The sequence below is a fragment of the Sminthopsis crassicaudata genome, chromosome 4 (assembly GCF_048593235.1).
Source record: "Sminthopsis crassicaudata isolate SCR6 chromosome 4, ASM4859323v1, whole genome shotgun sequence".
Lineage (NCBI taxonomy): Eukaryota > Metazoa > Chordata > Mammalia > Dasyuromorphia > Dasyuridae > Sminthopsis > Sminthopsis crassicaudata.
The window spans coordinates 400,546,574-400,562,306 of record NC_133620.1 but is presented as its reverse complement, the minus strand read 5'-3'; the positions used below and the strand labels follow the sequence as shown (position 1 = coordinate 400,562,306).

At 40.6% G+C, this 15,733-nt stretch overlaps 1 protein-coding gene across 2 annotated transcripts in view; it reads left to right on the top strand.

Annotated features, from left to right (window-relative positions):
• Positions 1-376: 376 nt before the first annotated feature.
• PSEN2 (presenilin 2) overlaps positions 377-15,733 on the top strand; it is a 39,301-nt gene continuing 23,944 nt past the window's right edge. For both annotated transcript variants that reach the window (XR_012481335.1, XM_074262599.1), the window contains exons 1-2: positions 377-500; positions 12,789-12,947. Coding sequence is in view for 1 of the 2 variants with exons in the window: in XM_074262599.1 (XP_074118700.1) it covers positions 12,810-12,947 (138 nt within the window). In the remaining variant the exon portion in view is untranslated. The remainder of the gene's footprint in view (positions 501-12,788; positions 12,948-15,733) is intronic.

The following is a 15,733-nucleotide window of genomic DNA, read 5'->3' as shown; positions in this document are numbered from 1 at the left end:
TGACAATGAGTCTTAAGATTTGGCTCTCTACCCGCCATTCATTGCGCCGGCCAGCTGTCTGTCCCGTAACCTTTATTAACCGCCTGCTGTGTGCTAAGCCCTCTGTCCTGGGATTCAGTGCGAGCGGGGGCTTGCCATGGCACCCGCTGAAAAGCCTCAGACACTTGTTGCCCGGTCTGGCGCCCCACCCTCACTCACGCAGGAACTGGAGTCTCCCGCAGCAACCCACCGCACCGAGGAAGCGGGCATCCTCGAGGCCTATCGTCCATTGGCCGCGCTCTCGCCCTGCCTCTAGCTGCAATTGGCCCATGAACCGGGATGACCCCGCCCCCGTCTCTGGGCGGTGTCCTGGGGATCAGCCAATGGGCGCTGCGCAGCCGGACGGCTAGTGGCGGGAGGGGCGGGCCGGGGCCGGAGGTGGTGCCTCAGCCCTGGGCTGGGGCTGACTACGTTACCCGGAGAGTTAGGTAAACAACGCCGGGGCGCTTCTCTGGGAGCAGGTGAGTTTGGCCGGGGGTGTGGGGGACTGACGGCGGCAGCCCCCTGCCCGGGAAAGCCCTCGCCCCTCCCCCAGCAGCGCTCTCCGCCCTCAGGAGGAGCGGGCACCCCGGGGTCGGGCGCGGGCGCGCACGCGCGTGCTCGGCCCGGGACCGGGGCTGGGGGCGGGGAAGGGGGGCGAGGCATGCCGGCTGCGCGCGCTTCCCGGCTGCTGTCATTTCTCGTTTCCCTTTACCTGCCGCTCCCCGGGCGCCAAGGGTCCAGCTCTGCATCCCCGCGCAGGCCTGGGAGTCTCCGCTTCGGGGAGCGTGAGTGCCAGGCCCGTACGCCGCGGGGCGGACTGCTCAGCCCCCTCCCCCACCCCCAGGTGTGAGGGGAGCCCGCCGCCCCGGTCTCCTCTGGCCCACCTGCTAGGCGCCTCTCTCAGCGGCCGGCTAAGGTGTGCAGTTAAAGGGGCCGCGCACCTGACCGCCCTCGGACTGGCGGAGCATCCCCTCTTCCTCTCCGTTAAGAAAACCGGTTGAGTTTGTTCATCACGCCTTGTGTGTTGCCGTTTTCCCTCACTGGCCTGCAACGCCGGGCAAACGCGGCCTGCCGCCGCCCGGGGGTTCGTGTGCAGAGGGAGCGCCTGTCTTCAAAGGCAGTTCTGCAATGAAAAATAATCTTAAGCTTCACTGATACTCTCACTGTATGAGTCCTCTACCAACATATAGATACATGTTAGCCAGCGGAGCGCGGCTTCGGGCACGGAAACTGGCTCTGCTTTACTCGCTTTGCTTTGTTTTCTGTAACTCTTAAAAAAAAACAAAAAAAAAAAAAAACTTTATTTTAAAATACTTACAGTCCACATAGGCTCGGGGCCATCCCTGTCTAATGATTGATTACGTTTGCAAACCGAGAGAGTCATTTTGTGCATCTGGAGTTACACCCGGAGTGTGGTGGAGAAAAGGGAAGTAGGTTTGATGTAAATGTGGGCCTTTTAGTTAGGGACAGTGTTGCCCCTCAGGTTTGTTCTGAGGAAGATAGAGTGGAAAGGATGTTAGATTTGGCAGCAGAGGACCTGTGGATAGACAGCTCTGGGGTTAAAAGATCAGAGTTCAAATTGTATCTTTGAATATTCAAATATTGTAATTTTGCACACTTTTATATAATTTGCATAATCTTGCATATTTTGGGCAAGTCACGTGATTTTCCTAAGTCTCAGTTTCCTCATCCATAAAACATGGAGATTAGACTAGATGGCCTCTAGATTATTATTGCTGTGAAATCTTACACAGAACACAACACTTAATTAAAAGGTTCTTCATGTGTAAAATGAGGAAATTGAACTAGACAATGTCGTAGTCTCCTTCACCCATAAATCTCTCCATATGTTCAAACACAATGTTCAGACATGGGATTTGAAAAAATCCTGGTGCAGACTTTTCTTCCCCTCACACAGATAGTGGCTTCCCGCCCTTCTTCCTCCCCCCCCCCACCCCCCATTGACTGCCTTAGAGAATTACTGGAGGGGGCAGGGGGAGGACAATAAGAATTACTGTACTTGGCCAGAGTCTTGCCAATAGGTGGGTTTCCCCCCTCACAGCTAGCAAGATTTAAACAATTGCTTTCTTGACTCCTGGGACCCTTTCCAGTACCAGTGGTGTCAAACTCAAGTAGAAAGGGGATCACTGAACAGCAACCCTCTCAAGTCCCATATTTAGTAAGTTTTAAAATGTAAATGGTATCTGTTTTGTCATCTTTTTGGTTTTTTGTTGTAATTACATTTTAATCTGGTTCAGCCTGTTAGGCAGTGTTGATCTTCTGGGACCCCTCTCCACAACACCTTGCTCACGTTTACTATTTTTATATGTAAACTAATAGGTTTTTTTCTGCCATTCAGTAATTCCAACTTTCTAGATGACACTGAGCAGCCTCATTCTTTGTACCTAGCCAGCTAGGAGAGCAGACTTGGTTCAGAACTAAGAAGCCCAGGTCGTACAGTTCATTGTCTCTCCTGGAAAAATCCTTCATGCATATATAGCCTGTGCTTTTTCTAGAACCTTGAGTGCCCAGACTGTCTCCATCTGCTTGATATTTCAAGGCAGATTTAAAATCACTGCACAGATTATGTCATTGACATGAGATTCAAGTTCCCTTTCTGAAATGCATGTCATGAGTTAGTGAGGATAGAGTGATTTGTAATCATGTGAATACATTATTTCTGCTCCTCTAAAGGCAGACTGAGAACCCAGTGGTGAAACAGATGGGCAATTGTGTATTGCATGGATAATCCAAAGAACCTCAGCATCTTTTCTTCCAATCCAGTTTTTTTCTTCTGCCAGGTTGTCTTGCAGAGAGATCTTCAAGGAGTTGAATATCTATAATTAAGTGGAGGAGTTATTATGACTTTTGTTTGAGGTTCTGATAGTGAGTTGCTATTCTCCAGGAAAGTTTTTGCCATTTGGACTGGAAATACTAATTTCCCTAGAGATGGCAATTTGCATGTTTTGCTTGGGAAAGGTCAGTCCCCTGTTCCTTTGTTTTTGGAAAAATACCCAGAGGTTCCCTTTTATGTTTTCCTGAGGACACAGGGTTGATTATCAACCCCATTTAGCCTTTTATTCCATATTCCTGCCCAGTACTCCCTCCCGCTTAATTTCCTTCAGGCAGGATACTCCCAAAATCATCCCACCTTGACTGCTTCTTAAGAATAATTCATTGCATCATGTATTTCTTAGAGCTTTCATACATCTTATTTAAAGCAACAACCCCAAGAGCTAAGAGCAAGGAGATCATTATGCCATTTTGCAGATGAGGAACATTCAGTTTCAGATCTGTTAAGAAGATCTGCCCAAGATCACAAAGCTAGATGGCCGAGTCTGGAACTCAGGTGTTTTGTCTTCTTTCTCCTCCATTCTTTCTTTCACCAGATGTTACTGTCATCACTTCTGCGTTGTGATCTCAAAACAGTCTTACTCAGACTATGCCACAAAGTATTTTTAAAATAAAATGTTTTTTAGAAACTAGGGTACCAATGTGGCTCAGTGAGTTGAGTAGAGTAGCACACAATATTAGGATTTAGGGATTTTGGTTCCAATTCTCACTTTTCTATCAACCATTTTTTTCTATTAACTTTTTTCTTAATAAGTTACTTCCCAGCTGTCCTCAGACCCTTCATCTATAAAATGAGGGAAGTGAATTTTCCCCCTTTTCCCTCAGTTTCTTTGTATTTATCTTTTTTGTACTTTGTACTTCATATATTGTTTCCTTCAGTGTAATGTAACTCCTCAGGATTGAAAATGTTTTGTTTATCTTTCCAGAATGTGGCACAGAGCCTGGCACATAGTTGCTGTTTAATAAATATTCTTATTCAATGTTCAATGGCCTCAAACTCAAATAAAAATGGACCACTAATCCATACGTAAGAATTACTGGCAGTTACATGTTGACTTGTTTTTTTTTTAAATAACATTGTGTCTTACTGTATTTTTGTTTATTTTGATAAATATTTTCCCAGTTACATTTTGTAACTTGTTCTTTCAGGGAGTGTTGAGGGTCCCCATGCTTTGGGTATTTGATATCTCTGAACTAGATGATTTTTAAGGCCTCTTCCAGCTGTGTAACTAACCTATGATTCTTTATGTTGATTCAGTTTAACAACCAAAATGGCTTCCTATTGAAAAAAATGTTTATTAAGAAGCTAAAAGGATTGGGATTTTAAAATATTTTGAAAGCCAAGTACCTTTTTATGTCCAATGATATTCCTGATCTTTCTGTGCATCTTTCAATATCAAGACATCTGGAGGTCAGGAGCCCTTTTTGTTTATTGCCTTGGTATCCTTTGTACCTTAGCTTTCTGCCTGTTACATGGTAGTTTAACAAATAAATGTTTGTTGAATTGAGATTGAATAGGATTACTGATAAAGACAGAAATAGGGTTAAAAATGGAGATGGGCAGAATTGGGGTTAAAGATGGAATTAGGGTTTCCAGATTATAAATATTAGTTATTTCTGGGCATATAGAACATCAACTGCTTCTGCAAGATTTCCTTACTCTTCAAAAGATTTCATGGTCTGGGGGAAGAGTATACTCTGCAGCTATGATGGTCCAGATACCTGCCCAAGTAAGCACTATTACAGCTCCCTTTACAGCTGCACAGGACATGTTTTTGCAAGTGCTTGAGTGAGCTTCCCTAATACCTCAAGATTTGCTAATTTTGGCCTAAGATTCAAGAATTTTCTATTAAATATTAAGGGTCAATTCATTGGAATCCATGCTGGTCAAGCAAAATCCATGGTAACAACAACAAACAGCCATTTAAAATCGATGAGCAGGAAGAATTTAGAATCTGAGAATCATAGGATGTCAAAGTTAAAAGGGACCTTGGGGATCCTCTAAATCAGGTCCCTCATTATGGCAGATGACACAATATCTTTTTTGGGAACATTTAATGGATTTATAGATTGTTAACACTGGAAGGGAATTTAGATATTATTTAGGTGATGATAGTGTAGTAATGGAAATAACATAGGCTTGGAATTCAGGATATTTGTGTTTAGAGTCTAGTTCTGTCATTAGCTGTTTTACTTTAGATAATTTACATCATTCCCAGAGGCCACCTTTTCTTCATAATAACAGTTAGCACTTATTGCTAATAATTAGCATCCATATAGCACTTACAGCTTGCAGAGTCCTTTACAAATACATGATTTATCTTCTTAACAACCCTGGGAAGTAGCTATTATTATCATCACCATTTTACAGATAAGGAAACTGAGGCACACCAAAGTTAAGTGACTTATCCAAGGTGACACAGCTAGTATCTGAGACCAGATTTAGGTCTTCCTTACTCTAGGTCCAGTGCTTTGTCTGCTGTAGAACTTAGCTACTTCATTTGTAAAATGAAGGATTTGGGACTAAATTCTCTCTAAAGCCCCTGCCAGCTCCAGGTCCTTTGATTCCTTATTTCTTCTGAGATAGTCCTTTCATTTTCAGACTCCAGGCCGTGATAAAATTTGCCTTAAAAAGAATGCAACTAAGAAGTTCTAGAGGGCAACAAATAGATGAAAGATGGGAAGTAGTTGGATCTGGAGTCAGAGATCCTGAATTCAGACATTAACTGCCACTTTTACTAACCTTGGGTGTATAGCCTTGACTTATATGGGCCTCAATTTCCTTATCTGCAAAATGAGGAGTGTGGATTCAGTGACCTCTAAGGATCCTTCCAGATCCTTCCAGGCTCTAAAGCTGTGAACAAAAGATCTGAAAGCATCTCTAGAAAAGAGGTCTCCCCATCCCAGATGCAGAAGCTGCTGGAGTAGGCCAGTGTTTAAGTATTTTATCATATATATCCAAAGTAAGCCAATGTATCCTTCACTAGCATTTACCAGAAATGCAGGTCACCATTTTCAAAGCATCTGGGCTTTTTGTAACCCAGAACCATCAAAAAAGATGGGAGCTCACTGAGAGGCACCAGAGCCTACTAATTAGAAAGCTAACCAGCTGTGGAGCACCTGTGACCCAGATTGGTTTTGTGACCCTGCACAAGTCACTCAACCTCTCACTCTGGGAAACTTTCTTTAAGACTACAGATTGCAGAGAAAGCAATGTCCTGCATTGGAAGAGGGAGTTTCCTAAACTGGTCAATTTTTTATACTAAGTGAAATCACAGGACCAGTCTCTATCCTTAAGGAGATTTCATGACTGTAGATGACCGCCAGGGCCTTGGATAAACAAATCAGGGATTTGACTGTTTCTGGGAGCCTCATCTTCTTCAGTGAGTCTTTCACAGGTGACAAATGAAGTTAGAAATAGTCTAACTTTCTAACAGGGAGATAGTTCTTGGAATATCAAAGATAATATAGCAGTAAGGAGCATATTGCTTAATGTGATTGTAATGAGAGCAGCCACCTGGATATTCCCATGCAATCCATCTCACCAGAGTTGCTATCGTTAGGATACAGGAACATTGGATCCATAGACATGTTCTTTCATTCCAAGATCCTTTAAGGAAGGCCTGCTGCCCACCTCCAGGGGCTCAGCATTTTAGTGTCCCTATAGAAGTGCTGTGAGGAGGAGAGGTAGATCATGAATAGGACTTGAAGTAGGTGGGAGAGGAGGATGTAAATTGAAGAAATCCTCATGGAAGCCATATACCAAGTGAAGGGACAGTATCTTATATCGGGAAAACTACTCTATTTGTAGTGGTCCACTTTCTGTCTGGGTGACTTCAGATAGTTAAAACCTCTCTGGCCTGAGTTTCATCATCATACATGAAGTAAAAGTTTTGGACTAGGTTATCTCAGGGATTCTTCATGGCTCTCAGCCTGCAACCTGGTGAGCTCATTAGTAACTGAGGAGATGATGTCTTTCTGGAAGGGTAGATGAATCTAATAGAGATGAGGTAGTGGCTAAAGTCATTAATTATACAAAATTTATCTCCTGTGGGATCAAGCCTGAACTTGGGTCAGACCCTGCCTTAGATACTTTACTAGAGAAGTGACCCTGAGCAAATCATTTTATGGTTTCAGTGGACTTTGGGGGCTTCATCTGCAAAACAGGTATAAAAATCAGCACCCAGCTCACAGGGCTATTGAAAAGGAAGTATATAATGTACCCTGAAAACTTTAAATCATTATATCAACACCAGCTATTTTAATTTTGTAAATCAGAGAGCCCTTAATTTTCTAAGCTAGAGCAATGCTCCAGGGACCCATCATGTTTCTTCTATTTGCTGATGTGTGTCCACTCCTCATTGGTTTCTGTCACTTGTATTACAAATATCTCCAGTTGTGGGGGAAAAAAAGAAAGAAAGAAATCCATTATGTTTCCTTATTGCCTATTGTGTGTGTGTGTGTGTGTGTGGGGAGAGCCTAGAGGAGCAGATGGACTTTGGAATGTTGGCTTCTGGGTGTTTTCATGTCCTTAGTTGTATGTGCATGTGGTCTCAAGAGCCCCTTTCCCTCCATCCTCCATCAGAATGGAAAAACAACAACAACAACAACAACAAACCTTTATTAAAGGATTGCTTTGTGCAGAGCACTGGGACTGTTACAAAGTGCAGCTAAAACAGGGCCTAGGGTTAAACCAAGCTTGCCTGTGGTCAAAAGTAGGAAGTGCTGGAGGTGGGATTTGAACACAGGTCTTCTGACTTCAGAGCCAATGCTCTGGTCTCTATCCTTATGGAGTTTAGAATCTAGTAGTCTATTTAAGGATAGAGACAAAGTTATTTTCTTTTTTATGTCTGGAATATGTCCCAGCAGACATTTAAGGAATGCTTATAGCACTAGGAAATTGCAATACAATACTGGAGTGAGGGGAATGTGTTTACCTTTTATTTTTAAAGTATAGACAAGACTTTTTTTTTACACAAGACAAGAAAAGAAACCATAATGAAGACTGCTTGGGATCTATAGGATAGTTGGCTGCTGTAGTAAGCCAGTGGAGCCCTTGTGATTCCCCTGGGGGTTAACTCAGCCTGTTCCTACCTAACAACCAAAGCCTTCCTAGCCTAGCTGGCTCTCAGGGGATGGACCAGGGCAGATGGCTGCCGCAGGAGTGTTTCATTACAAGGGCTAACAGAGCTGTTGTACTGTGGATCTAACCTTGAAGTCCAGGTTCAACCACCACCCTTGGCCAGAGCCACTTTCAGCAGCCCAGTTGAGGGAAGAGCAGTTGTCCAGGTTGGTTTTTTGTATACTCAGCCATGTGTGACTTGATAGATGGTAGCCAAGAACAAGCTTTGGTGCTGGGTTGATGAAGGTTATGGAAGGAGGTGATGCTCAGTTTCTAAGGACAGTGACAGCCTTTAGTCAAAGTAAATGCTCCTAAAGGCAAGGCAGTGATTATTTCTTATGTAATGAGGTTACCATGGCTGCTGTTTGAGAGCATAAAAAGTTTTTGTACCTTTTGTACCTCCTCCTCCACACCACACCACCCAACTTAAGCTGGGCTGTTTTTGTTTTCTTTCTTAAATAAAGAGGGTGCCTCAAACTTATTCCCTATGCTGCAGACTGTATAAGTACTTAATATCCAGGGCTCTTCATTTGCTTTTAGAGCAATAATTTACATTTCCCATAAGACACTGCTTCTCTCCATAGTAATTTTGATATGTTGCCAGTCCCACATTGTTTGGCCTTCAGATTTAAGGGCAGACCTTTTTATGTTCCTCCATGAGGTTCATTTTGGGTCTAAATAAAACAGAAATACAGAAGAAAGTGGGTCACTGGGTTTCATTCTAACTGCAAGGAACTGCTGGCCTAAGCAGGTTTGCTGAAAATCTTCAAGTCAGAAGGGACAATTCTGCCAGATCTGCTCATTCAGCTTTTTCAGCCACATACACCTGAATGATGAGATCCAGTACTGAGGTATTTTCTATAGATATTTGTTTAAAAGGGTTCCCAGGGCCCAAGTAAGTTTCAGCAAAAAATGTTCTTATTCTGCTGGGTAGTTTGGATTACTGTGGGAAGGAGACTTTCCCCATATATCTCTGGGTGCCCTAGTCAGACTTGATTTGTTTGTTTTTCCCCTCCTCCACTCAGCCCTCTATCACCTGGCCCTACCTTAGCTTTGAAAGTGTCAAGTAACGAGAGCTTGCTGCCTCTGTAAGTCAAATAAATGGTCTTTGCAGAAGGACCTTGGGAGAGAGGAGTTGGCTAGAACCTTCATTTCCTCATTTAGATATCACTTTACCTCCATCAGGTGTGTCAGTTACACAGTCTTGTCCCCACTTGTTTGGGAACCACAGATTTCCCCACCCTCACCCCAATTACATCAGCAAACTTGGAGTGGACAAACATCATGTGGTGTTGCTTGGCAGACTTGTTTATAAATTGTACACCTTCTGAGGAACTTTTTCTCTAAGGACTTCTGAGCACCGTGGAAAATTTAACTGTACCTTGGAAAGCAAGATACTCACTGCTTACGGTGTGCCTAGCACTGTGACAGGAGCTAGGGATACAAAGCCTTGTCCTTGCCCTTGACAAGATTTCCAGCCCCTAATGCTGGGGTTTTCCTCCCTTTCATTCTTCAAAATACTTAGCTGTGGCTAGGTAGACTCAGCAAGGGACTCAGCAAGGACCTACTAAAATTTTTGGTGCTTTCCCACAGGGAAAAGCTTCCTTTTCTGGGAAAACTACAAAGTGCTGACTTCTCCCTGGCTAACTCAACTAGTGAGAGACCAGCTCTACCTCCTTTCCCCATGCTTGAAGTCCTTCACTAGCCTTTAACATTTTTCTCTCCAGAGGGCACCAGGTGTTGATTCAGCTAGACATCTTTTGATGGCAGGTAGAGCCAATTTATAAAGGTCCTTAACTACTAAGCTGAATTGACACTTACTCTAGTGGCAGTCAGGTAGCATGAAATGTTTTTGAACAGTGATGTGATGTGGTCAGACCTGCACTTCAGGGAGATCATTTTAGCAGAAGTAGAAGGTGGATTTGACAGAGAAAGAATAGGAGAGGATTCAGTTAGGTTCCAAGAGTGGTCTAGAGAGATGTAAAGGTGGGCTTGAATCTAGATGTGAAAGGAAAAAAGAGAACAGATAGATATTATGGAGTTATAATCCTCCAAACATGGCAGCTGGTTGGATATGGGGGTTTATTAGAAGCATACTGGGACCTTCACCAGAAATAGAGAAGACTGGAGGAGGGAGTAGATTTAGGGAGAAAGATGTGTCCTGGTAAGTACATGAGATATAGTGAGTTTGATATGGGCATGGAACAGCCATGAGTTGTCTCCCCCCCCATTGTCTTTCTGCTTACCCACAGCTCTAATTCTTTGCATGATATTATGTTTTAATAGTCACAAGTGAGAGGACACCAGAAAAATCCTACAGTATGATAGGATCATAGAATTTAGATCTTGAAGGGACCTTAGAGACACTAACCTGTGTAGTTTCTGGGGCCTAGAGAGATTTAAATGATTCACCCAAGGATATATATATATATATATATATATATATATATATATATATATATATATATATATATATATATATGTAGCAGAGTCACATTTATATATATATATATATATATATATATATATATATATATATATATATATATATATATAATAAGTAGCAGAGTCACATTTGAACCAAAGATATCTCCAATTCCAAATCCATTTTTGCTTATACTATGATGTAAAACATACCAGAAGCCCAGGTTGCATGTATATAACATGTCATTTATGTTTCTATACATGTATATTTATATATTCATATACACATATGTAGTATGTGTATATAATGCAGTTTGAATACATGTATGTATATAATTTCAGGGGAAAGATTGGGATACACATTTTATACTTTATATTGAATGAAAGTAGGGTAGGACAGGAAAGAGAATACTACCACATATTTTGAGGTTTCCCTGTACTTTCACTCATAGGATTTAAACCTAGGAAGAACTTTTGAGTGTCATCAATTCTTCACCTCTGAAGACTAGAGGTACATTTGACTTGTCTAGAGCAGGCTTTTGCCTTCACATATAAAGTGTCCTTTCTCCCACTCCTAGTTTCCTATGGGTTGCTCAGGAATGATGACATCTAGTACAAAGCACAGTGTCTTGCACACAGATGATTTTGGTTCCTAGATACAGAGGGAAAAAAAAAAAGAAAACATCTCATTTTAAGAACTTGCATGGTGAGCATATACCCCATTTAGAAGCCTGCCATTGTGATCTGATATGTAATGAAACAAAGAAGTTCAAAGGTATCAAGCCAGAATTTGTTTTGCTGACTATCAGTCAGTCAACAAGTATTTATCAAACATCACCAATGTACCAGATGGGGAGGACATGAGTACAAAGAATGAAATAGAAGAGATGTATATGTAAACACATATATAGCTTGAATTTTAAGTGAATAAATACAAACAAATCAGGCATTTTGAAAGGGAGGTCAGGAGCAGTTGGGAAGATCAAGAAAGGCTTCTTACTGAAGATGGTGGGGTCCAACTACAGAAATTCAGAACAAAAGAGATTCATTTCTACCTGTGCCTGTTCCCTTGTTTATCCTATTTTGGTAGCTCATTCTCTCATTTCCCTTCCCATTTTTAATCTTAAATCAAGAGTCTTTGTTAATGTTTTTCCATCTTTCCTTTCACACATGCTGTTTCAGAGTGTGATGGAAGAGGAAGGGTATTGTTAAGCTCTTCCAAGAAACAATATTCACATGAAAGATTGTGCATTCTTACCTTCATCAGCAGTTCTCAATTTATTAGTATTATTTTTTAATCTGCAGATTCCTTCATAATTTTGGTGGTTCACCTACCTCCATGTGCTTCCTCTAGTTACTGCAAAAAAGTTTAAGGGTGACTTCCAAGTTTAATTCTCAAGACACCAAATTTCCATGGATTTCACAGCCATAGAGCATCATTGGAAGAGTTGTCAGTAAAAACAACAGACTTTTGTTTCAGAATGGAGTTGTCACCAACCTTTCTTAAGTATCTGGGGTTTAAAAGAAATTGAAAGAATTATGCTTTTGATTAAACACTAGTAGGAAAGATAATAACTTAATGATTAACTTATTCCTGAAACCAAAGAATAAACTTTTTTATAATGTAAAACTTCATAGTGTATTAAACCACCATCTGATGAGCCATCAGCCAACTTTGGCTTGTTGATCCAATGAGATAATATTTATGAGGCTCTTAGCATAATGTCTGGCACATAGTAGGTCTGTAATAAATGTGTTTTCCCTTCCCTGGAACCCTACTTGAGAATGAAAGTGAGGCAGTGTAGAAAGGATGCTGAGTTCCGAGTTTTTAGGGCATGGGTTTTCAAGCCAGTCACTTAGATTGGGGACTCTAGGCTAGTTTGCAGAAAGAGATGCCTTTCTTTGAGAATCACGCAAGGACTCTGTTGTGGATCTGAGAAAAGAAGGCATTCCTTGTCCTCATTTAGATGTCAGCAGTTGAGGGTAAGCCTAAGAGTTTATCTAACAACTCCTTTTTTCATTAAAGTAGATATTAGAGTGTCTTTTCCCTTGCCTCTCTGAGATAATTTATTTAATCATCCTAGATAGAGCTGAACATCCCTTCTCTGGGGGTCTGTGCTTATGGCTTAGGTACACTAAGATAGACAATTCTAATACACATTCAGAACAATAAATAGGTAATCTCTTTTAGTGTTCCTTTACATGAGTTTTTGGATTTGACATTTTTATTACAGATATTTAAAATGTGTTTGTTCTATTATATCTGAGATTGTTAGCATTTTTCCAGCTCCTTCTGGCCCCTGTAATCTTGTATCTTCTTGCAATTCCCATTGGCCTCTAAGGATTTTCTTTGTGCCTTCCCTTTCAGACTCTTCCCAGGAGGTGAACCATGATCACATTCATGAATTCAGACAGTGAAGAGGAAGTCTGCAATGAGAGGACATCCCTCATGTCAACAGAGAGCCCCCCAGCACGGTCTTATCATGAAGGGATCTGTACAGAAGAACGGGACAAGGAGATCCAAGAGGTAGGCCCATGCAGGTGGACTGGCTATTTGTAGGTTTTTTAAACAATTTTCCTAGGGTGGTTGGCCTTTAAAAACTCAGACCAGAAATTTACTATCATCTCTAGATGATCAATACTGGTGAAGAGGCAACAAAAAAATGTGGATAAACCAAAATCATAAGCTTTCTCAAATGCACTTTGTCTTTGGCATTGAAATGTGTAATATGTTTTTTATAGCTATACAGTTATGTATATATTCCCAGTTATGCACTGTTCAGGATGATACTTTGTTCAGAGTAATGTTAAGATGGTCTTGATTCCCAGAGAAAGCACTGATGATGCTGATGGATATTAGAAGGGAAAAGCCCAGAAATTAATTGATGCCAAAAGGAAACCAGCCTGGGATTAAACTTTTTGTTGGCTAACTTACAAATTAGAACAAATGAGACTATTAATAAATATTTGCATCATGTTTTATATTGAGGCAATGGATAGTGTATTTGACTTGGAATTTGCCTGTGGATTTGTATTAGGAAGAGCTAAGTTCAAATCCAACCTTAGACATCTCCTAGCTATGTTAGCCTGGATAAGTCACTAAACCTCTGCCTCCCTCAGTTTCCTCATCTGTTAAAATGGGATTAAGAATAGCACTTTTCTCTGGGGTGAGAATCAACTGAAATAATAATTGTAAAGCTCTTGGCACAGAGCCTGGAACAAGGCTAATGCTATTTAAATGTTTATTATTATAATTGTTGCTGTTGTGGTGATTTTTTTAAATTTAATTTTTATTTTATTTTATAATTATAACTTTTTTTTTGACAGTACATATGCATGGGTAATTTTTTACAACATTATCCCTTGCACTTACTTCTATTCAGATTTTTTTCCCTTCCTCCCCTAACCCCCTCCCCCAGATGGCAGGCAGTCTTATACATGTTAAATATATTACAGTATATTCTAGATACAATATATGTGTGTAGAACCGAATTTCTTGTTGCACAGGAAGAATTGGATTCAGAAGGTAAAAATAACAGTTTATACTCATTTCCCAGTGTTCCTTTTCTGGATGTAGCTGATTCTGTCCATCATTGATCAATTGGAATTGGATTAGCTCTTTTCTATGTTGAAGATATCCACTTCCATCAGCATACATCCTCGTACAGTATCATTGTTGAAGTGTATAATGATCTTCTGGTTCTGCTTGTTTCACTTAGCATCAGTTGATGTAAGTCTCTCCAAGCCTCTCTGTATTTCTCCTGTTGGTCATTTCTTACAGAACAATAATATTCCATAACAGTCATATACCATAATTTACCCAACCATTCTCCAATTGATGGACATCCATTCATCTTCCAGCTTCTAGCCACTATGAAAAGGGCTGCCACAAACATTTTGGCACATACAGGTCCCTTTCCCTTCTTTAGTATTTCCTTGGGATATAAGCCCAGTAGTAGTATGGCTGGGTCAAAGGGTATGCACATTTTGATAACTTTTTGGGCATAATTCCAGAGTGCTCTCCAGAATGGTTGGATTCTTTCACAACTCCACCAACAATGCATCAGTGTCCCAGTTTTCCCACAGCCCCTCCAACATTTATCATTATTTGTTCCTGTCATCTTAGCCAATCTGACAGGTGTGTAATGATATCTCAGAGTTGCCTTAATTTGCATTTCTCTGATCAATAGTGATTTGGAACACTCTTTCATATGAGCGGAAAGTTTTAATTTCATCATCTGAAAATTGTCTGTTCATATCCTTTGACCATTTATCAATTGGAGAATGGCTTGATTTCTTATAATTTAAAGTCAATTCTCTGTATATTTTGGAGATGAGGCCTTTATCAGAACCTTTAACTGTAAAAATGTTTTCCCAATTTGTTACTTCCCTTCTAATCTTGTTTGCATCAGTTTTGTTTGTGCAGAAACTTTTTAGTTTGATGTAATCAAAATTTTCTATTTTGTGATCAATAATGATCTCTAATTCTCCCTTGGATACAAACTCCTTCTTCCTCCACAAGTCTGAGAGGTAAACCATCCCATGTTCCTCCAATTTATTTATGATTTGGTTCTTTATCCCTAAATCTTGGACCCATTTTGATCTAATCTTAGTATGTGGTGTTAAATGTGGGTCCATGCCTAGTTTCTGCCATACTAATTTCCAGTTTTCCCAGCAATTTTTGTCAAATAATGAATTCTTGTCCCCAAATTTGGGATCTTTGGGTTTGTCAAACAATAGATTACTATTTTTATTCACTATCTTGCCCTGTGAACCTAACCTATGCCACTGATCAACTAGTCTATTTCTTAGCCAATACCAAATGGTTTTGGTGACTGTTGCTTTATAATACAGTTCTAGATCAGGTACAGCTAGACCACGTTCACTTAATTTTTTTTTCATTACTTCCCTTGAAATTCTCAACCTTTTGTTGTTCCATATGAATTCTGTTGTTATTTTTTCTAGGTTATTTAAATAGTTTCTTGGAAGTCTGATTGGTATAGCACTAAATAAATAAATTAGTTTAGGGAGTATTGTCATTTTAATTATATTCACTCGGCCTATCCAAGAGCACTGAATGTCTTTCCAATTATTTAAATCTGACTTTTTTTTGTGGCAAGTGTTTTGTAATTTTGCTCATATAATTCCTGACTCTCCTTTGGTAGATATATTCCCAAATATTTTATACTATCGACCGTTATTTTGAATGGATGTTGTGGTGATTTTTATTGTTGTTGTTATTCTGCTCCCCTCACCTGCCCAACAAACTACTAAAGTATTTACAGTATACTGGTTGTTTCCCTGGCATTTTTA